Source organism: Centropristis striata, chromosome 18 (assembly GCF_030273125.1).
Source record: "Centropristis striata isolate RG_2023a ecotype Rhode Island chromosome 18, C.striata_1.0, whole genome shotgun sequence".
Classification (NCBI taxonomy): Eukaryota; Metazoa; Chordata; class Actinopteri; order Perciformes; family Serranidae; genus Centropristis; species Centropristis striata.
In genome coordinates, this window is record NC_081534.1 from 16,579,432 (window position 1) to 16,603,320 (window position 23,889).

The 23,889-nt window shown below is 39.4% G+C and overlaps 1 protein-coding gene across 1 annotated transcript in view; it reads right to left on the minus strand.

Moving 5' to 3' along the window:
* Positions 1-23,889, minus strand: part of usta (uronyl 2-sulfotransferase a) — a 67,132-nt gene that overhangs the window by 11,636 nt on the left and 31,607 nt on the right. Inside the window, exons 2-5 of the mRNA XM_059357050.1 lie at positions 19,080-19,123; positions 11,010-11,165; positions 1,611-1,690; positions 1,376-1,529 (exon numbers count right to left, since the gene is read on the minus strand). Coding sequence (XP_059213033.1) covers positions 1,376-1,529; positions 1,611-1,690; positions 11,010-11,165; positions 19,080-19,123 — 434 coding nt within the window. The remainder of the gene's footprint in view (positions 1-1,375; positions 1,530-1,610; positions 1,691-11,009; positions 11,166-19,079; positions 19,124-23,889) is intronic.

Genomic DNA, 23,889 nt, shown 5'->3' on the forward strand with positions numbered 1-23,889 from the left:
CAGGAGGGCTTCACCAGGGGGACCGCTAAACCTTCAGTTTGAGGCTTTAGCAACTTAAATTCAGCCAGCACCAGCTCCCATGTCAGGTTCACAGCTGGCTGGGGGCAACAAGTCGGTGATCCGCTTAATACTGTATTGTCTCATTGTTAGAACATATTATTTGTGAGACCTTGTCTTTTATCATCATCACATATCTGAAACAAGGTGTTTTTAATCTGTTACATTCCATTCTGCTGAAACTCTGAACGTAGCCTTTGTCATCTGACCTTGTCTCATCATTTGTAGCATCTGTTGGCAATTGGCATATTTTATCTGTGAGACCCAAACCTTGAACCATCCACTTTTCTTTCAGTGCCACTTGTTATCAATTTTCTCTAATGTCATTGAAAAGATTAGATCATTAAGTTACTGACAACAGCAATGTTTCCATCCCAATGTATCAAACATTTTAACAAAATTTCGATATGAGCACCAGTCGAAAAAAACATATGCTGAAAAACAATGTAGAAAACTACAAATTTTATTGTTACACTTACTTTTCAACTTCAGCCAAGCATTAAAAACATTTTTTTGTGACATTTTTTTTAGAACTAACAACATCTTCACTCAGGTGTTTTATGTGCAAATTTAAAATTCACATAAAAAAAGGGGATGGAAACTCACCCTTATAGTCTTGTGTGTTTAATTAAACTTCAGAATATTCTTGCTTCGGGGCATTTGTCACTGCTTTTTAAAATCAACTAAAAAGGTCAAGACAGTAGATGACAAACTACAGGATACAAACAATCATGCTCAGGTGGTTTCTCAACAGGATGCACTGCTTAGAAATAGAAAGAGAAAAAAGGTGACTGATGCTAGCAAATAATTAATTTCTCCTAATATGAACTCTTTCCAGCAGGTGCAAAGCTTTGGCCACAAAACTACAGCTAATTAATCAACAGGCCCGATGTGCCTGCATGACTGCACTTTGTGTGAGACACTGGCAAAGAGGCAGAAGCAGTTCTGCTGAATGTAAAGTGGAGCCCCTCACATTTACATTTATGTATTAAGCAGTTCACAGGGTCACATCAATAGAAACTTATAGCAAGTTTAAATTCCTAGGCCATTAAAAAGTTCAAGATACCATTAGTCAAGAGTGCAGAACTCAGAACTGTACTGTATCTATGCATTATTTTCCCAAGGGAGAAATGAATCCACTCTGTGAAAAGAGACTCCGATGTCCAAGATACAAAAGAAATAAAAATGTCTCAAAGCCTGTAAATCCCAAATTCATGCGAAGAAAATACGAGAAAATAGCTTTTGTTTTTCAAGCTGGAAACAATAATTAACTGCTGCTTAAAAAAAAAAAGGTAAAAAAAAAAAAAAAAGGTCTCACCAGGTATCTCTCATCATCTTTCATCCCTGGAGTGCGGATGAGGTGGGCCTGCTCACCCCTCCAGTCACCAAAGCGACGGAAGAAGTAGTTGGAGACGAACCGGTTGATGGGGTCTCGGATTATGTTGATATAGACCGGCTGCTCTATCCTAAACCTTACGCAGACAAATACAAGTGTAAGTTTAGACCTGCACAGATGCTGTTCACTATTATAATACATTGGTGCACTACTGTACCTGGTGAAGTTGAGGAAGTGAACATGCCGCGTATAGAGGAATGGCTGAGGGATAATACTGATGTTTTTCATGAGATCCACCTGAAAAGAAATAAAAGAACACAGATGGTTTAATGTGTTTTATGGAATGAATAGTAATAAGTGTAAAAAAAAGGACTGTATCTGCCATTAATATGGGCAGTTATCTGAGACGCATAACGTCATGGTAGAAATCAGGTAAATGTCACATTAATAGGCGATAACCAAAAGCATATGCAGGCTCCTGCCACTGTGCACAGACTTAAAACAGAAATTGAGCATTCCTGTTGAACTAAATGGAGACAGAAACTTGAAGGGCTCTTGAGGAGCACAGACCTCCGCCAAGGCCATGCCCTAGAGCCCTGTGCTGGACTGTTTTCCTAATCCTGCTCCCGCCCGCAGCCCTTTAACATTCTGACTATCCATAAAAGACCAGCCCTGCACAACAGAGTTCATTATTAAATAGATTTTTGTATTGTTTTTTGTTAAATATGTGTTTTGGTAAAACAGCGCCAATGCTAGCACATCAGTAACAGTTCAGGTGGAGAGTAGTACTGCAGCACGGGAGACGGCATCCAAAGAAGAAACCAAGAAATTCAGATGAGGTTCTATGAGACGTTGATGAGGGGAAAGCTTTCAAAATCAGGAAGACAGTCCAGACTGTTTTTCCTTTGATGTTAACAAGATATACGGTTAAATAATACTTTTTCTTTCTTGGATTATGTGTCAAGAATTGGGGGAGATGCTTGAAAAATTATGGTGGATCTAACTACAACAGTGTAACTACAGTTACACATGGTTGGTAATAGAGTTGCATTGTTATGTTCCTTTTAATGGAGTTCTGCTGATACAGACAGCTGTTCAAAATGTTCATAACCTGCTTAAATCCTCTTTTTAACTTAATTTGTTGACTAATTTTGTTTAGATGAGTCCTGTGACCTGCAGCTTATTTCTTGACCACCTGCTTCTGCCGGTAGCAAAGTTAAATTCTTCCAGTCTGGTGGGATACGCAAAGTGAAAAATGATTTATGTATCTGCCTCAAGATTTGGATCCCCTCCCATATTTAATAGCTATTTCTGATGCCCATTCTACAGCCTTCCACCAAGGTTCATGAAAATCGGTCCAGTAGTTTTTTCTTTTTCCTGAGAAACAAAACTAAAAACACAAACTCCCCCAGTGGAGGAAACAAACAGCATCTCCAGGTATTGTCAGACAGAGCCAAGAGCTAGCAACCCAAGCGGTTGAAAGTTTGAACTGAGCATAAACGTGGATAAAATGCACTTTGGCTTTGTTTATCTGGTTATGGGTCCACCTTGATTTAATTTGCAGATTTTTCACTGACCTCACCACAGTTTCAGCCTCTGCCGTGACTTCAGCTTCACATTGTGTCTTTCATCTAACAAGATTCATCACCATAGATCTAGTTTTCCCTTCAGTCATGTCATGCAAAGGAAAGCCAACATTTTTAAAGCAGTTATTCCAAGCTTCTTCTTCCTCTGCTGCTATGACAGATTAAAAAACATCCCAAAGGCTTTCCAGGTCTGCATGGAGAGGCAGGCTCACAGTGGCCAAAACTAACTTAGAGATAGCACAGTAGTTCCATAAACAGTGCAGCATTAGCTCTTTGACTGAAGGCCATGCAACTGAAACCCAAGTCTCCGTCATTCCTCTCATAAATAGCTCCATATTGGACTAATTCAGTATGTGAGATCCAGTTATAGCAGTCATGTATGTAAAAAAAATTGTGACCATGTAAGTTATGTCTCTGCATAAGTAGAGAGCACAATATGTTGAATACCAATATGATAGAAACAACATGATAATGGCCCAAATTTGTAATATTGACAATTCCTGAATATTGAAAATACTAACCTATCTTGAGACTATACAGATTAAAACTTGAAAGTTTCCCCATGTTTATACAACTTGTGAGACCCATTTGTCCTTTTTTTAAATGGTATTTCAAAATTTTCCCTTTTATTTTGACAATTTGGAATGAATTATTCCATTTCATTGCGGTCCTTGTCCCTGCCAGCTCCACTAATGCTCTGAGGACTGTGCAGACAGCCACATGCCACTTCCGCCTCTGCGACACATGTTGTCTCCAGACATTTCTCTTCTCCTGCCAATAAGCAATGCAATGCAACAGTCAACAATTTGTGTCATCCCATTCCCGGCATCATTTGATCCAGGTTGCAGGCCCTTGAACCACCGTGCAGAGACAATGACGTGGTCCCTCACTGGCTTCCCATCAAAAAATACTAATACATCAAGTCAGAGGTACTGCCAATATGAGTTCCAACTGGATCTCCACAGTGATGGGTGTATGCCCTGTCTCTGTGGCCTCACCCATCGGTTTCAAGGGGATTTGGAGATGTCGAGTGTAAGAGTTTTGGCGAGAGCTAAGATAAATAGCCAGGCTGGATTGGAAACACAGGCAAGCACAGGGCAAAGTAAAAATAGTCCTCTACATGACTAGTTGAAAAGTGGAAGTTTAAAAGGGTAAACACAAAGGAATAATGAACAACAGCTGAACACAGCTCATGAGGAATTCAATGGGTCCTGTCTCTGCTGACAGTAACACACAGTTCAAGGGAAGAATAAAACTTGAGACCGGGAAATGGGGAAAAGGAGGTATACACACGGAGAATCAAAAAAGGTGGAGGGTTCAACAGCTGTTGCGGTAGAAACATCTCATCTTAGGGAAGCTCTCAAACACAGACTGAGTAAAAGAAGTGAACTACAGATTTAAAGCCTTGAATTTGGCATTTCAAAGTTCTAAGAAACACATTGCATAACATAACCCCACCCTAAAGCATGCCCTGCTTTATTGACTATTTTACTCTAAATGGGGCCATAATTTACAAAAGATGTACACCATGCTGTGTTGAAGACTTGAAACCAGCAATTGAAACCATGAACTCATTCAGAAAATGCTTATTTAAATAATAAATTAAGTGAGATTATGGTAATTTTCTTATGGATTTCTATACTATTTAACTTTTTTTGTTGTTGCAGTCATTAGAAAGTTTGCAGGTTTAAAGCACTTCTGACCTGGCTTCATTTCAGACCTGGAGGTTGTTGTCTGCTCTCAATTATCCACAATGATCTAGATTTTTGAAGGCGCTGAATAAAACTTTGATCTAGGACTCCTTTACCTCCTGACCCAAACAGATTCTTTCAGACAGATTATTTTGTCTGTGAGGCTGAGCTGAACAGAAAAAGAGCGCTTTGCTAAATGCTAACGTCCATGTGCTGACACACATACAGGCAGAAGTGCCTGTGTGGAAGTTCAGGGACTGCGGACATCTGGCTTGATTCAGAAGACATGGAAAGTTGGATAAATCTGAAAATAGCAAGTGCCCTTCGGCCAGATTATAATACAGTAATACTTTCAATTGTGTGTGACAGCTTGACACAGTCTTTGTGGAGTCTACACTCCATGTTTTTGACATCCGATGCCCTAAGAGAGCAGGATTGGGAGTTCAGTATTTCTCCATTTCTACCTTTCAGAGCCAGTGAGAGAGTGCTGCAGGAGTGTTTGTTAGGGGATCAATAGCACAATCATACAGTCATGCTCTCCTCGAGGAAGCACAGTGCTCACAAAACCCTCATTGATCTGTCAGATCAAGCTTTGGCAGCAGAAAAGGACACCAACCCAAGCAGACTATGTGCCACTTGTGCATTGCAGGGGATTTCTTGGTGCAATTCTGCAATTTTCTAGGTGATTCCCGGACAAGGCTTCCAGGGGAGGTTCGAGAGAGCAACCGAAAGAGCCAAAACTCTATTAACAAAGCATTCCTTGGTTAATGCAGAGGAGAAGAGTACAGTAGTGGAAAACTTAATGAGAGAAACAAAATAATTAATTATACTTATTTGTCTGAGTTTGGAGAGGTAGAGAGGTTTTACTGAACACTGACTAACAGACTTGAAACACTGCCAACTGAAAAAGATCTTTCTTTTTCTCTTAAAATCTCCCCTGATGTGAGGAGCAAATCCAAAAAAATAATTAAATATGAACGCACCACTTCACACAGCGTCTTCAAAATCCTGATGATCGGCTAAAGGTCCTAAAGAAGATCTGCATTGGTAGAAAGAAAATATACTGTATTCTATTGCATCCTGTCTGAGCAGACTGAATCACTCTTTCTATAAAAGATCTTTCGAGCCAAGTGCATTGATAAGCTGAGGAACTGAAAGTCCTGCTCTCATAAACTATGTATAGGCACCTGTTACGTCAGAGCAAGACTATTTGGACAGCAACAGTTATATGTATACTTGTTTATGTACACAGAGAAGTTAATCTGAGGCCCCAGTCAGATTTGGGTTTACCACCCCCCTCCTCTCTATAAACTCAGTACATTTCCACTCACTCTGCTTGCACTTTCTGTGGATGTCTCCAGCTATAAAATGCAAAATTTTAAACTTTCATTGGAGCTGTAGAAATTAATTCACCATTCTTGGTCTCTCCTGCGTGCTCTATTAATCCATTTCAATTCGACATAAAAAGTTTATTTCCTGCAGACTGCCTCCCTCGGCCATTAGTCCAGACCAATTAGCCCGGAGCTAACCCCTGACGCCCCCTCCCCCACAACCAGGTTGATGTGCAGACCCTGAACACATTTGGCACATTTGGTGAGTTTGTGTGTATGTGTGTGTGTTTTTTTGACCCACCCCTCTGGTCTGTCTGGCCAGACCCCCTCTCATTTACCAGGGAGAGCTGCAGGGAGACAGAGGGAAAGTGGAGGACAGTCTGAGATTCCAAGCATACCTGCAACCCCCCCATCCGCCTGCACCCCCCTCCTTCCTGAGCCCCCTCGGCGCCCACACAGGGCTCATCAGGGGAAATGGAGGAAGAGCCAAAAACCACAGAAAAGCTACGACTGCTGATCTGCATTCAACTAAATTAAATTTGTCTTCAGGAATCATATTAAAATATGATAGAAAAGCCTAAATAATTAACACCTGTGTTAGAGACAAAAATTAAAGAAAAAGACTGATATCACAGCAACTGCCCATAGAAATCACCAACCTCCAGGCCTGAAAAGTAAGTGCAGAAAAGACTTAAACCTGCAGTGTGTCTAATTGCCAGCAGGGGATGCACAAAGATGTATTATTGTATAGAAGTCTATGAGAAAATGACCCTACTTCTCACTTGATTGTTTACGTCAGCCAACATTTTCCCTAATGAGTATATGGCTTTAATCGTTAGTTTAAAGTCTTCTTCACTACAGCATGATGTTCATTTAGTAAATTATGGTCAGATTTAGAGTAAAAGATGATAAATGATAAAGTAGGGCAATCTTTAGGGTAGGGCTACCATGGAATAGAAGAGTAAAAATGCATATCCAGTTTTCTTCTTAGAATTTGGCCCTTTCAGTTCATGTTCAACTTAATTGTACGATTTTGGTCACCTAAAAAATGTCTTGTTAAGCGTTCAGTTGCACTTAAAGACACTCTAAAGAGTTGCTATTCATTTTTAAGTACATTTGGTTTCAAGCCGGCATTCCATCCACAAACCAATGATGATGGTGATGTCACAGTGTCTACATCCACTTCTTTCATACAGTCCATGATATCTGCTTAAAAAGTCTTCATATAGTACACAGAAAGTGAGAGCTTTACTGCAATATAAATACATAAATCGCTTGTTTATATACTTTTTTTTATACTTATGTGCGTGTGTGTTGGACATATTTCTATTTTTATTGACAGCCTATTGACAGCATGTCCTCACCTACTTACCCAGTTTTTTCTTGAGCTGCTTTTTCCTCCCTATTAAGTGATGGACAGGTCAGGGTTATTTAATGTGCACCCACCCGAACCCTGAAATATGTGTCAATCAAGCACTAGACCCAAAACCACAGACTGTCAAGTTCATGCATTATAGTAGCACAATTGTCAGGACTGAGGACTGAGACAAATCATGATGTTGTGCTCAGTGGTCGATGACTGTCACCCATGAGAATCGGCATCATCTATTGGCCGAACTCTAATCCTTGATTTCCAAAAAAATGGCACATATGCTTATAACCAGATCCAAAAGAGTTGGGATGCTGGGTTAAAAAACGAACAAAAACAGAATGTAAAACCTCAGTATCAGAGTATATATTTCCAAAAACAAAAGTTTCCCATTCTGAGCATTAGAGATTTTGTCTTTTTACTGTATTCAACTGAATGAAGGTCACAAAGGATTTGCAAATCATTACATTCTGGGTTTTTTTTTAACAGCCTTCTGTCTTTTTATAATTTAGGCAGCCTTCTATCTTAATTTCAACCTCCTCCAGCACTAGTCCAATTCTCTGTAAATGACCAAAGTCAAACTGTTGCTTCAGGTATAGCTAGTGAGATGCTACTCGGGAATAACTGTTTACAATCTCTGTTTGTACTGGGGCCAGTCACTTTTCGGTGTTTGCATATCTGTGGCTGTGTGTTGCAGATAAACAAGGTTCTTGGCTGTAGAGCATCTGTCTGCTGGTTAATGTTTTTGGTAAGAAGGAGGAAACAGGATCCCACATGAACGCAGACACACTTACAATAAAGATGCTGTCTTTTTCTTTCTGAAGGGTTCTAAGGAGGACGTTTTTTCCCCCCAGGAAATATCTCTCTCCCACTGAGTGTGTTTCCCCCGTACTGAAAGGGACAGATGGGTCACTATACGCCACAAATCTGCAAAAGCTTTGCAAAGTTTGAGACGAAAAAGGCACCTTCACTTTTTTGGCAACCCACGAATGAGGCATAAACCCCGGGCAAACCCATTAGCAGACTACTGGGAGAGCCAGAAGGAAAACGGTCCAAAAAACTGCAGCCAGAACCACAACTGATGAGACCAGCATCTCTAAACTTAGGCGACGCGCGTCTGGATCTACATAAGTCAACACACACAGAAGTACACTTGCAAATAAACACCCAACGACGGACCTACACTTTACAGAAGCACAGACATACACTGACACTGGAACGCACACACTCGTTCTGAGGAGCATTGCGCGGGACCATTCACAAAGATGTTTTATGTCCGGGGAATTAATGAGTCCAATGGTGTTCTGCCACTGTGTGTGCAGCCAGTGTTTCACAGTTTGATGAATGGATAAACAAGTAGCTGTTTCAATATTGGCTTAATGTTTACATCAAATCGGCCAGTAATAGTTCGACATATTTAGCATCTGCTGACGTTTCGAAGCAGCGAGCGGTAGATTATTCTAAAAGAGGATGTCAATAACGTCAAATGTGGGTGTGAGTCCTCCCACGCAGTGACTTTAAGTCACTTCCTCAGCCAGATAACTAAAATGTCATTAGCAGAAGTTCATACAAGGAAGCTTGGGCCCCAGGCTGGTTCCAAGAAGTGAAACATTTCATTGCTGCTACTAAAAATCATTGACCTTAATCAGGACATTTTTTTTCTTCCTTCGGCCCCCATCAGGGAATAATAACAGTTAGGATTAACGACAGAGCAGCACCTCTAGAGCTCAGCAGAATAACCTCTGTATTACAAAGTACAGTTTGGTACAGTTTTAAGGTCGGCAACGTTTATTATACTTTGAGTTCATGCTTTTATTTAACAGCAGTTCTAGGGGGAAATATTGTATTTTTATTTCAATAAGTATAAGATTCATTTTTATGATTAAATTCAATTCAACAATACTAAAATTCCCCTTAACCTCAGTAATAAAATGGGGTGGGGGAAAACAGCATAGTATCTGGATATTTTGTTAAATAAATGATAAATACTGCAATTACAAATGAAACTTTTTGGTACTAGAATCTAATAATATACAGTTTAGAGTTCTGAATGTATTTGCACACGTAATAAACTACAATAACACAATTTATTATTTTAAAAAGCAATCTTGTGGTGGTGCAATTATCATACCATATAAAAATAGCTTAAATGGGGTCCATTGTGTGTATATCCTCCTAATAATACTTCTGTGTTTAAATTTGAATGCTCTGATTTACACTCATATTGGAGCATTTTTGCACTGTGGTATCTAGCCTTTTTTTCCTTTGTTGCTAAATTAATCTTGAGTTGCTCTCACAGGAGCTTGAACTTAAATTTTCTGGTCAAGTCCAGGTCTGTGTGAGTTATCCTGCCAAAATCAGGGCTTGTTTTGGAACGACAGTTTGAAGTCATGTTTACATCCAAATCCATAGTGCCCAGTAAATTAAATCCTTGCGTAGTTGGAAAATCTTTTATTTACATCGTTTATTTGTTTAGTTTATGAAAACGGGTTAGAGGAAAATCCATAGGAGGTAAATGATGTTGTTAATCAAAAGAAGAAAAAGATTGCCATTTAGATATGCTTTATGCACATTTACGATGGCATCCCACTGGCACAGGCCAGCACGTCTTATTGTCTCAAAAGGCTGCGGTTTTTTAAACGAAAGCAGTGTTTCCTCTGTAAAGCCAACACTCATGTCCTCGAGATATTTCAGGAAGTAATAAAAGGAGATTCCCTACTCTCTGGCCTTGTTCTCACAATAAATGAAAGACAAACACTGAATGAGCTCCTGCTGCTGTTGTGTTCACTGTGACCACACAGTTAAGTGCAAAATATAAATCAATTAAGTTTTTGCCAAATACAGTGAGTGATAGCCAGTGTATTCTGCAGCCGCTGTTTGTTTCAATAAGGATTTGACAACAACAGCTGCTTTGAATCTGGTCGTTTAAATAAAAGTTAAGCCATTTAGGCCTGGCTTAATATTTATGTAGAGATGATGAATGCATAAAGCAATGAGCTCAGAAGTGGGATCTGTAAACCACAGGGTCCCTCAGAGGGGAAAAATGTTCATTTTAGTACTTTTTATTATTCGAGATGCAAGCATATGACAATTTCAACATCTATATTTCCATTATTTAGTCTTCTGATGAAGATCATGTGATGGTAGAGAGTGCACTTTGATACTTTGAGTTTTTGTCATAAAAATTTTAATCCACACCATTTATGCTGCAAATATGAGCACTGATTTTAAGATTTTTTATTTTATTTGTGATATTAATATACATTGGGTTTTATTATTTATATTTTCTATTCTGTTATCATCTTATTTTATTATATTTAGATTTGTTTATGTTATCATGTTCTAATTTCCATCTTATTCTTCATTAATAATGAAATTCAATCCATATTTTAATGTTCATTCTATATCTGTTATGTCATATAACTTCCTTATTGAAAAGCATCATTATTATTATTATTATTATTATTATTATTATGTAATCGAGAGCTCCAGCAATCAAGACACTTTATTCCTAAAAATCTGCCATCCACCTCCCATCATCTTTGTATGTAATCAACCACATAATGTATAAATGACAAAATATAATGCATCTGTTCCTTAAATCATCCCTGTACTGTACCATCATCTCCTTTCTCTTACCTGTTCATGTTTGGTGAGGCGAGTTTTATTGTGGATGTCAGAGGAGACCAGGTTGAACTGATGCTGTTCAGCGAGTAATTTCAACAAGATGACCACCGTCCGACTGCCGCACTTCCCCACACGGTTATAAACCACCTGGCTCGGGAACGGGAGTACCTGCACGCACGCACGCACACACACACACACACACACACACACACACACGCACACGCACACGCACACACACACACACACACACACACACACACACACACAGAAAAACAAAAAGAGAAAACATATATATTACATATATGTCACATATAGATTGAACTGAAATGTTTGTTATTGTAAGTAAATCTAGTGTTATGTTTAATGTACAATATGGATGTAAAAAGCCGATACTGACAGGATAACCAATTACAAGTTTTTGTTTTTTATGAAATAGTTAATAACCTGTAGTTTAAACAAACCAGAGGGTAAGAATGGCGAAGATGTAGTGAGCAAAGATGGATGATTTAAAATTCCATAGCTCTGACCTAACCAAACTGACATCACATAACAGTTCTGATTCAAATGTTCATTTATTTTTCCAATAACTATATAAAAAAATCTCTCTACCAATCACACCACAAACTGCTCTATTTTTCAGCTATATTTAATTACCAGAATAATACATAATAATATAAATGTCCCATTATCGGCCGTGTTAAAGAAGATACTGTTAATATTTTATATGAATTCTACTGATGAGTGTTGTATTTATAGTGTGTGTTTATGGCATCAGTGTGTCAGTCAAAATTAGCCATTAAAGGTCTCAAAGGAAAAGAAACAAAGTGATACAAAGAGGAGAAAAAAGGACAAAAACTAATGAAATTCATCAAGCTGTGGTTAATCCATCCAGGGCCTCTTTTCTTGTCTCTTTTCCTGCGACCTTTGACCTCCTGTTACTCACATCTTCTCTCCCTCGGGCTGGACTCATTTGACCCTGCACCGTATTCCCTTTCAGTTATGAAACACACACACACTCACAAAAATTGAGTGTAGGCATGCATGGGTTCATCTTCTCTTCTCAGATGCTTATTCTTTCACTGAACTCAATGAGTCAGAGATTCTGCTGACTTTTCTGCAAAGCGATACTGACGCAACTGTTTTGTCACACACACATGTGAACACACACCCACACAAATTACAGCATGTGTGTGTACACACACCTCATGACTCACCAATTAAGCAAGTAGCTCAGCCATGATTCAGAGCCTGAAATAAAGTGGATGTGAGCGTGTAAAACATTGTTTCTCTTGTGAAAGAAAAGCTTTGCTTGAAAGAAAGAGGAAGTTCAGGCTGACATGCGTATTGAACATGAGACTGATTTTAACACAAGAGCAGCAAGAATGCACTAATTTGGCAATTATCCCTAAGGGCCGACAAGGTTTACACAAGTGGCCCCTTAAGAATGAAGGCTACCCGAGCGAATGTACCAGTGAGAACAAGAGTGACAGAAAATTGGGGCCAGTTAAAGGAGTTGAGGGAAGAATGAGACAGAGAGAGACAGGTCACTTAAAAGACATCTGGTAGATTTCTTTTAAAAGTGATAGAGATCTACCACAAAAAAAACCCAAAGGCAGATCAGTTTGGTGTTGCCTCAAAAACCCTTTTCCCTCATCACTTGAAATAAAGCTTTCCTCTAAATCAGACGGGGGAAAATGCGGCAATGATGAATTCTTGTCGGCATTCCCAGTCTGGAATGGTGATTGTGCTTTTCCCAGGGGGAGTTCCTGGATATCTGACAGAAGTCAGTCTGACAGACTCAATTAACTAGCTCACATACTCATGGGGTGGCTAGTTTACGAACAAATTGGCTAGTTTTATAGTTGGCCAAATGGATGACTCAACCTCTTGTCCCCCTCTCCCCTGTGAAATGAAATTCATCTTAAGTTAAAGGGATAGTTTGGGTTTTTTAAAGTGGGGTTGTATGAGACTTAACCATAATCAGTCTAATACCTGCTATTTTAGCAAACTAAATATCATCATTTTCAGTTGAAATGTATGCTTTATTGACAATATTTTCACTGTTTAACCTTGCCATCAGACAGCCCTTTCCAACAGGGAACTGAAGGAGTTCTCCATGCTCTCTTCAAAACCACCAGGCCCCTTTGACCAAATCAGTAATTTAACTTTGCAGAAACGAGAGTTGCTGGTCTTCCGCTGACCTATGGTTAGTTTGTTTGTGCTATTGTGTGATTTGGGGTTTTCGAGTTGATGGAGTAATAAAGACTTAGTTCGGAATCACACAATAGCATAAACAAACTTATTGATCGAGGCCCAGAAATCTATTCTATGGGGTAAAATTACGGTTTTTGTCAAAGGAATCTGGTGGATTTGACGAGAGCATAGATCTTGGCTTCAGTTCCCTGTCTGACAGTAAGGTAAAGTAGTGAAAATATTCTAGCATAGACTTAGAATGATAGTGATTTTCTATAATGGAGCTAAAATATGTTTTACTGCTGCCCTCATCCTCAGCAGTATATTAGTTAGCTTCTGTGTCAGTACTTCAGCCTGCCCCTGCAAACTGGAGGCATGCTGACTGCCATCTACTGTAGGTTATGCACTGAGTATGGATAAGTACCTCATACAACCCCACTTGAAAAAATCTGAACAATCCCTTTAATCTCAGTGCTCTTCAGCTCGCTGCTGCAGATGGCAGTCTCTCCACCAAAGAGCTCAGTCTGGCCACACACACACTTGCTGATTTTGTCTAGTCTCCTCCAAAAGCAGCAGTCCCACCCTCTTTAAAAACAGTGAGAGCCTCGCTGAATTTTTGCTAGAGCCAAGTAGAAAGAAACAGAAAGTAACAACAGGATGGAGAGCAAAGGAAGAAAGGACAGAGAGAGCGAACTGGCTGGAAGAAAAATCACAGTATTAGTCAGAATTAAAGGTCATCGGTGTATCAGTCTTGCGCACTGTTTGTTTTTCCCAGAATCAGAACATTTTACCGGACGTCATTAGAGACTGAACTGGTTTGACAGAGTTTCAAAATAAGATGTGTGGGTTTATTTGCCCCAGGATGAGGCAGGGAGTAATGGAAAAACAATCCACAGGTGATATTTCTGCTTGTACAAGCTAACACAAGCTTTGTTGACAGGCATGCTTCAGCTTGTGTCATTTACTGGATCATTGTAATCATTTACTGGAAAGCAATTTTATACATCTGATATAGATTGAAATAATTTTATAGATAAGAGATTACTGGTGTCCAAGAACAAACAAAAGAATGGTCAATGTTTGCAATTTCACACAGTTTTGGGGAAAGATTTTGAGCAAAAAGGAGTTTCTTTTTCTTCAATAGCAGTCCAACATTCCTAAGTGTTTGCCAAGTAACTACAGACTTCCCAGCTTATCACAATAATGACCCAGATGAAATATATGCAGTGTTTAGCAGGACACTATTCCCCACTGATATGATGACAAATGACTGTCAGACCTCTAACAGTCTGGTGTTGTGTAACACAAGAATAACATCAGCGATGCCATCAAAAGTCCAAATCTCCCGTCGGCACTGACAGCACTGAAAGGGCGACCTTTCAGTTTGTGCTATTGTTGTTCCTGCTCTGTGGAGCTAAGGTTTCTGATGCACGCTGTGAGAAATGTTCGCAGCGTCTGCCAGTAAGGGATTCTGTCAATAGTCAATCCGCGGTGTAAAAAAAGTATTATGTAACAGGGCTGCTTTCCACCCTGTCTGATCTGGGCGCTCCTACTCCAGAAAGTCAGACTGTTGTTGTGGTATTTACAGCTCTGATGATGGTGAGCTAATATCAAGCAGACATTGAGGACTTGAGTAGTCCTGCACCTTTTCCTCTCTCTCACGCTCTCGCTTCAATTTTCCCTCCTATCACTTTCTCAGTGTCCTTTCTTTTCTAACACCCTGCCCACACACTTGCACCAAACACACAGTGTTTTCAGACATTTTCAGACCTGACACTGGTTCAACAAACATACATAAACTGCAATCTCTGACTATGTCCAGATTAGTAGGTTTTCATTTTAATCCAATATTTAAAAAATCACCAAACACTGTTTTGCACTGTTTCATAAATAATTTCTAACATGCATGAAAATGCATATCACACGACAATTTACAAACACTTGGCACACACCATTGTCTACTCAGCAGTTGGTCGCTTAATTGCAGAAAACACTATGTAAAACTGGCACTCCATGTCAGGCTGATAACACCACTGGACACAGGAATTATCGTGAATCAATCAAATAGCAGCGTGCCTCCAGACAAATAAAAATAATGGACATAGGGCACCCTGCCAAGTGTGGACACTAGATGTAAACTTAGCAAAACGTTTGCATTTTAAATGCAACCAATGAAATCGAGTGGATGTTGCCTCCAACATGTCCTGGTTTGCTACATGTCAGGACCACCGCACACACAATCACATCCATCTTCCTGCTGCAGTTCCTAGAAAACCCAAACAGGTACGTCACTGCTAACCTGCACATCATTCTTTCTACTGTCAACTGCTCATCCCACGCTGAGTGGAGAGCAGCATGTTAAGGTTTCAGTCAGGGGCACAGTAGAAATTCTCAGCACTTCCTGTTATTAATGATCCATCCATTCATCTCCACTCCCACCAAGAGACGGAGCGAGGGAGTCTCACCGCTCTAAGGAGCTGTGACAGCAAAGTTTCCATCCAAGTATGTTTATGTGAATTTAGATGAATTGATTTTCAATGGCAGAGAGGAAATGGGAAACTTTGACTGCATTTCCTTACGCTTCTTTTCGCTGAATACAGAAAGTTAATGTGTGTGACAAATGGAGATGGAAATGCTTTTGTTGGATAACCAATGATCTGCCAACTTTGCACGGACATTAGTTTGTGCAAATGTGAGTGAGCGCAAATGTCTTTTGTTTTGCCTTCTGGCTGCATCTTAAAAGAGCTTTACTATTGCTTTTTCTTTCTTTAGATCAAAATTCCTCTGCCTTAACTGGTCTTTTTCAGTTTTAACATTTCAAAGTTATTCTAAAAAACAACAACAACAACCTTTTCTTATGACATTGCCTTAATAATTGTAATGAATGAACATGGCTATATAGAACAATGCTATGGAGTCTATTTAGTCTTCTGGTTAACTGTTAGGAAAAAAAACATGATGGATGGCTCCATAAAGTGGTATTTAATCCTTGCAAATCCCTTTAAAAAACAAGTATTTTTTTCCACTTTGAATGAGTTACATTTTTTAACCATAAACACCAAATATTCATTATATATTTTTATTTTTTAACTATTTTTTATTTTATTTTGATGCATTTTTATTTTTTCATAATACAGCAGAAAGAACCAGAGTAGAAACCAGGGAAATAGCATGTATTTTCCACATAGCAAACACAAGAAAATATATAGGGTGGAAAAAAGTAAAAACGGAATTCAGAGGTCTAGATGTAAAGCATGATATAGTAGAATGCATGTTTTTATTCTATTGTGGTTATGGGATCAAAAAAAAGGTTTTAATGGGGATATTTTAGTGTATTTTAGCTGCACAGTTTATTATAAACTTATTATAGGAGCTGAAGTTGAACTTCCTGTAAATAAAAAAAAAATACTCTAGCCAAAAATGCATAAGCGAAAACTGTCCCTCAGGATGCACAGAGGTTAAAAACACATTTTACACATGTGTAAAAATGTAGAGGGGACATTCTTGTCATGCTTCCATACACATTAAGATGCATAACTATTCTGAGAGCTGCGTGGTTTTTCCATACGCTCTCATTTACGTTGTGCTTTCAACTCGATTTCTAATCTTTCCCTACATTTACCAGAACCTCTGGCTTTTGCGTGCGCACGCTGCAATGCCACCGACCTCTGCTGAAATAGAAAATCGATCTGAGCTGCAGCAGGACGTCAAGAAAGAAAAAGATAATGAGATATGTGGTTGATGTAGCGCTTGCCACTGACATGGCATTAGCATCATCTGTCTGGAAGATGGGACAGATATGGAATCAATCAAAGTTAGCAGCTAATGTATAATCACAGTCAGCCTTTTTTTCTCTCTGTGCAGGCTGTGTATAGTTAGTAGAGACACTAAATTTCAAGTCATGCAGGCAGAGTGAAAGGAGGGAGAGGAAGTCCAAGAGTTTTTTCAGCTCTCAATAATGTCTTACACTCTCCAAGCTGTGTAAAGCCCCAACAAGCCACCATGCTGGGTTCCATATCCCATAGGCCTACTCTTTATTTTTACTTTTAGGAGGGACTACAGATGCCCTGACAGAGTACATACTGATGCATGCGGTATGCATACAATTGGGACATGCTACTTTGTCATAACATTGTTCCTTGAACTTTGACCCTCTTACATATATATATTTACTTTATATACTTTATAAAACCCAGGGTAAGAAAGCCCAGAACGACACAAGTTGCTGCTCATAAATGTTATTGTTGTGAGCCGACAGTAATAACTGAAGGTTATCCATGGGTGCATAAACTCAGCGATGATGAGCACAAATCTTTGATAATTTCTACTTAAAATACTAAACAACATTTAGAAAGGAATGTGTTTTTAACAAAGTTGAGAGGCAAATCTGATAATCCATTTTTCAAATCTGATCTTTATTTTTTTCTCTTCTGTGTTTATGACCGGAGATGGTTTGCCTAGTTTTTCTAAATTCCTTTTTCAATCTGTGAAAATCAGTAGAAAAAATTTTTGGTAAATTATTTCTTATTGCTGTCATGTCTTTCTTTTGGCTAGAAATATAAACTCACCATGGAACATGGATGTTTTAGTCCCATTTGGAACATGGGGTAGCGGTGGGCTTCAGCTTCTTGTGGCCAAAAAGAGTATTACAACAACAAACACAACAAAATGGATTTTCACCAGGAAAAAAGTTAGTATTAAATAAATGATTTAAGGAACTTTATCTGGTGATAAGAGATAGGAAGATTAGCTGCCAAATCTTTTATTCACCTGTTCTTAAGTCATAAACACAGAACAGAAAACCGATTAAACAAATGGATCCGATTTTTACCTCTCAGGACCTCCATATATATTATTCAAAAGATGCAAAAATAACTCATAAAATAAATTCATCTTCATCAGCCCCCTCTGCTGCTCCGGGACCTTCCCGTCCATTAAAATCACACTTTTCTGTGTCAAAATGAATTCCAGAGCTTCTGTGTTTGTATAATAATGTAAATACTCAGAAATGTTGAGAATTGCCTCAGGACACAGGCAAGCTGTTACACTCTCAGCTCTATCGTCAATAGGAAAAAGGTAGAAACTACTTGTGATTTATTAGACTTCATTTCTATTCAATTTTCTACAAGCCATATAATATTGAGAGCTCGGCATCAGCAGTATATATAAAGTAAACTGGCACTGTGAGTCATTTCAGATGATGATTTCCCCTGAAAAATAACAACTTCTTCCTCGCATTCCAGTCAGCCACAGATTGTTTCACATAAATAACACTTCACTGTTATCTGGATGAAACAAGCACTGTGGTTGCCTGGTTTTGGCTAAGTGGCCAGAATTGGCTTTTCAAAGTAAACACTGACAAACAAAGCACAGATGTGACCTAACGCAACAGCTGCTCACATCAGCCACAAACAAACCTATATCCAAATTGAAGGGTCAGGTTAGGCGGCGGGAAAAAAAGAATGACGAAGAAGAAGGGGGTCAAACAGTCGAGGAATGAGGTGAAAATGAGGTGATGATTGATTAAAGAAGGAGATAATGAACAAGGGGCAGACTGAGGAAGAAAGAAGTTGGCAAGGAGAGAAAGAGGGAGCATAGAGCAGAGATGGTCATGCAGACGTGCAGCTGGATGAATACAAGGCCTCTGTGTCAGCGCTGTGTGTGTGAGTGAGAGAGAGAGTGTGTTCAGAGCATTACTGTAGCACTGAAGCCAGGTCTAGTTGGTATTTAGAGAGAGTTAGCACGCAGATCATTCACACAGACCCAACCCTTATCCTGACTGGACTGAACTGGCTTGGGGACGCAGGGCAGCACATCAGAGACAGACAGGCTAGCAGGAAAAAAAGGAAAGGTCAAAAGGGGGAAATTGGGATAAAAGAGGAGACTTACTCGTGGAGCAGGGGGACCGTGGTCATCCAGATATGTGGATTCACCTGCAAGGGCAAGAAAGTGTTATGTTAGGATTCTTACGTACCCACAGTACAGTACAGCACAGGTCACATCAGCTTGATTTTGAACTATGCTGCCAGCTTGAGAACACCAAAGATCTTGAGAATGGTTTAAAAAGGATTACATGTTTCAAAAAGCAGTCAAACAATCTACCCATGCTAATAAGACTTATTTTTGGCCATTTGGACCCTTTAGTATCTGTATAAGACCCAATAAGTTTTCAACTAACTCCAACATAAATCCAACCATGGCAATATAAGATGCTCAGAACAAGTGCCCCATAAGTTAGATGATGCAGTATAGAGAGCAAGAAAGATCCAATGGTCACACAAACACATACATTTTACCCAGAAAACCACTGTTTGTGTCCCATTTAAAAATGTAATAGTCTGTTGAAGTTTTAAGCAAGACAAAGACAGATTCTCCCCTTGACAGTAAATCTGTGAGCAAGATGTTGTGTTGACCTAAATGTTTTCTTGGTGAACTTGACTTGCTTTTCTTTTCTTGTATATTTACTGTTTGAGTAACTATTGCTTTTTTTGTTACTGTGCCCACATTAATCAGATTCATCCAACTTTAGTTCCACTCCACATTTTTCTCTTTGCCACACCCTACTAATTTAGAAGCTGCACCAAACAACAGGTGGCACTTCACTTTAAAACCCAGCCCCCAACACAACAAAAATGGTATCATGCTCTGCCACAGTCACCCACAGAAAATAGCTCTTCTGGATTAAGTCCGAGGGTGTCACAAAGAGAGTTACGACCTCTTTATACAGTATATGTCGAACACTGTGGAGCTGTTTAATGAGGAAACAATGGGGCTCATTCAAAGCTACCCCACGCTTAGGATCTGTGCCTACTTTTCTGCCCACTCTCCAAATCCAGACCCTGGCTTCAGACAGCGGCCTTTTCATTTCTCCATCCGGACACACAGAGACACATCGCTTCCCATCACATTTACAACCTTCAGGTGGCTCGCCCAGGAGAGAGGGAGAAAGACAAATTGGACAGCGTGGGTAGAGTAAAGCTATAAAGAGAGGAAATATTACATAAGAGAACAATCTCTCCTTGTGCCTCTGAAATGCGATCCAACACACAGATGAAAATAGCAAGAAATGATGCATGAACACACACAGTGGTTTATGACCAGCCAAAGTTTCCCACTTGGCACACACTTAGAGATGTTATTGTATGCTTGCGCTGGAAGTGTATTGTATGACTTGTAAGTACTGTTTATACTTAAGATAGTGGTGTGTAAGCTTTGAGTAATTAGCTTTACTCTGAGCTCCAATCTGCCTCTGGTTGGCTCTCATACAATAGAACACACACACACACTGCAGTTACTGTGTCCAAACTTTCTCCGTGTGTTGCGGCTCATTAATTCATCAGAAGCTGGATGTATAAATACTATAAATACTAGCTGCATATGTTTTGTGGACTCTCTCTAAGTCTGCATCTGTCTTTGTCGCGCTTTCATGACTTTTTGCAGTTTTTTAGAGGAATGCTGAGGGAGGTTTGCAGCTCTTCTCTGAAGCATTTGAGGTCACGGCAGGGCGAGAGAGCAGAGAGGCAGACATCTCTGATCCGTCCTCTGTCATCCATCACGGACAACTGCCCCCCATGACCTCCCCAAGCCCCTCCTCACCACTCGTGTGTGCTTCTCATTAGCGTTTTGGATAAGGGAATGGAACTAATTTTTTCCAGGACACGAGGCTCGTAAAAGCTGACAGCTGCCCTCCGCCCCCACCACCCACAGAGAGAGGAAAATTAACTTAAAGAGCCACTGTACAGTTTACTGTACTCGTCAACCCCATTGTCCTCTGGTCCACTGTCCAAAAAAAGTTGTGATGCTGTGTAAAATGTTAATAAAAACAGAAAAAAAAAGTTTGTCAATTTTAACATAAAATATATTGTATTTGGACTGTTTTCAATAGATGTCACAAAGGATTAGCAAATTAATGCATTCTGTTTTTTCTTTTTACATTTTTACTTCAAACCTTCAAAGTCAGTGAGAGGAAGGACACTTTCATTGCACTCTTTAGCTTCATTGAGAAATAACTGAAGAAAACAGCAACCAAAAACTCATTCTTTACTTTTTGGTGAGTGCATTTTTATTGTTCTCAGTGTTAACATGATTTATTACCATTATGTGATAAGTATGACTTCACTCTGCCCCCTACGCTGCTCCATCTGTTCGCACAAAGACACAGGAAAAACCTTCAAAACCTGCACTGAATTTAACCATTTCCTGAAACAAATAGATGAGTTTAAAAAGTGATTGGAATATTTCATTACATTTTGTTGACTGAACCACACTCATCTTGAAACTCACTTAATTTTGATCTCAACTAAAGTTTTCAGACTGCATCTTACATGATTGTGACGCTATTACGGTGACATCATCTGTCCACTGACAGATTTTCCGTCTTTCATCTCTTTCATCTCATATTGTTTTCTGTCTTAAATCTATCCTCACATTCACATTCACACCTTTTTTTTCCTGAGGGGATTAAGATGTGCTTCAGCAAATTTTGCAATTGCAAATTTGTCATACCTTCGTTACATGCAAGGCAGATGTTAAACTTTTACCCTAAATATGTTTGAGAGCACAGCTGGTGGAGAGGTGTGTCATTGTGAATCTGGAAAAAGGATTAAGATGGCTTCTATTTATCCCCAGCATGTACAAGATAGTTTTTAAGCAACAACAAAAGTTCAGGACAACATTCCTGCAAAACAACTGTGAACAATGTGGGCGGGGGCTTTTGTCTGGACCCAGGGAGCCATTGCCTCATAATCCATCTATGCACTTATGGGAGTTTTTGGATGGACATGTCAGATTGGACAGTGCTCTCCACCTTCACTGGACCACGAAAAGGAAGAAATATATTTTGGAAGACTGGTGTTTACTCTCTCCAGTAGAGTTGTTGTACAAATACTCTATCTCAAGGAGCATTGGAACTGTTCTGGCGGCTTGCGGTGGCCTTAATAAAACACTTCATGTTGTTTTTTTTGTGACCTATGTGTATGCAGGTACAAAGAATACATGGGTCATGAATGGTCAAGTGGAGAAAAAGTTAAGTAGGAGAGGCCAAAGGGCTCAGCTAAGTAATGAAGGAAGAATTCACAAATTAGACAAAGGTCAATGTCACCTTTGAACATCCTCATGTTTATCGCACGTAGCGTTTGTGTGTGTGTCTGTGTGTGTGTGTGTGTGTGTGTTTGTGTGTGTGTGTGTGTGTGATTGAGTGATTGAAGGAGAAAACTAACCGCAGTGTGAGTATTCATGGGTGTGTAGCTAAATGGTTAATTGGATTACTGTGTCACAAGATCCATGGACTCGCCTCTGGCTAAGAGCAGCTGCATAACCATTTTTAAGTACAATTATCTAATCAATACTGCAAGATGAACAACATTAATCAGTCGTGCTTTTAAGGTTTAATCACTGAATCCTAAAACAGTCTATATATTACCCAGAAAAGTCTAAAGAACAAAAAACTAAAATGCACTGTTCATGCATATACAAAGCCGACTGTAGAAGTATTATATTCAATCTGTGCCGTTTAAGGATGTTAGCGTTAATTCCACTACCACAACAGATTTTCAAAGGACTCTGCCTTCGCTAAATCAAGACTTAACTGAAGCAAATAAAAGCACATGATCTGCACAACAAGATGTTTCTACAAATCAACATGTTATCCGAACAACACATGCAAGTAATACAAGTTGAAAACTAATAATGTGGCTTTTGTAATTGTGATTTATAAGACAGAAAAAATTTGAATCTCTGTCAAGTTTAATTATTACCATAAACATTTTTTCTGCACAAATTAACAGGATCTAATTACTGTGAATCTGGTGAGGCTCAAACTCAGTATTTTCCCAACATATTTTAGGACAACAGCTTGAATTCTACTCACATCTTATGAGTAGAACCATGTGAACCCTATGAACCCTGAATCTAATTAAGTGGAAGAATCCAATTAAACTTTAGCTTCCACTAGAATACAAAAAATAAAGAGATCACCCTGACACTGAAATGGACTAGGTGCGCCAGGTGGACCTTCAATACTTCCTAGCCCCTTTGAACACACCTATCTGTGAACTCTGCCTTCATTTGGATCTCAACTGCACACCTGAAAAGTTTGCATACTGCACAGTTGTGATGCTATTTCGGTGACAAAATCTCATAAAAACATACATCTACTTAATTTCTACATTGGACAGTCAGAGATGACCACCTGGACCTTTGTGTCCCACAGAAGACTTTTGACTGCATCACTGGAAATAAATGGTTCCCCACATACCTTCTCAGAAGTTGAGGCAATGACAGCACATGTGCAAAACTGGCATATTTGCTTTACAAATATTATAGGTTCCTCACACTGTCATTGCAAGGGACCATGAGGACCTGGCTCTTTTGAGCTTGGACCGAAAAACTAGAGACCATTCAGCATTGGAACCACACCATACAAATCACCAAAAGGTAGAGGGGGTCCTACTTCCTGCTCTGCTGTGACTGGACAAATACGATGTGCTCAGGATCCCACGTGTTGACAGACATGTGAGTTGATTTCAGGGACTTGGCCAAACTTGATTAATGGACATTTTGTCATGGACTGTTGGACTCACCTTTTATACTAGTAACTTCACTCTGGAGACAGGACAACTTGAGCCCATAGTTTGACAAGAAGGGTGTGTTAGCTAGACGTTTGTTCGGAAAAGTGTCTAATTGAGAACATATTGTTTTT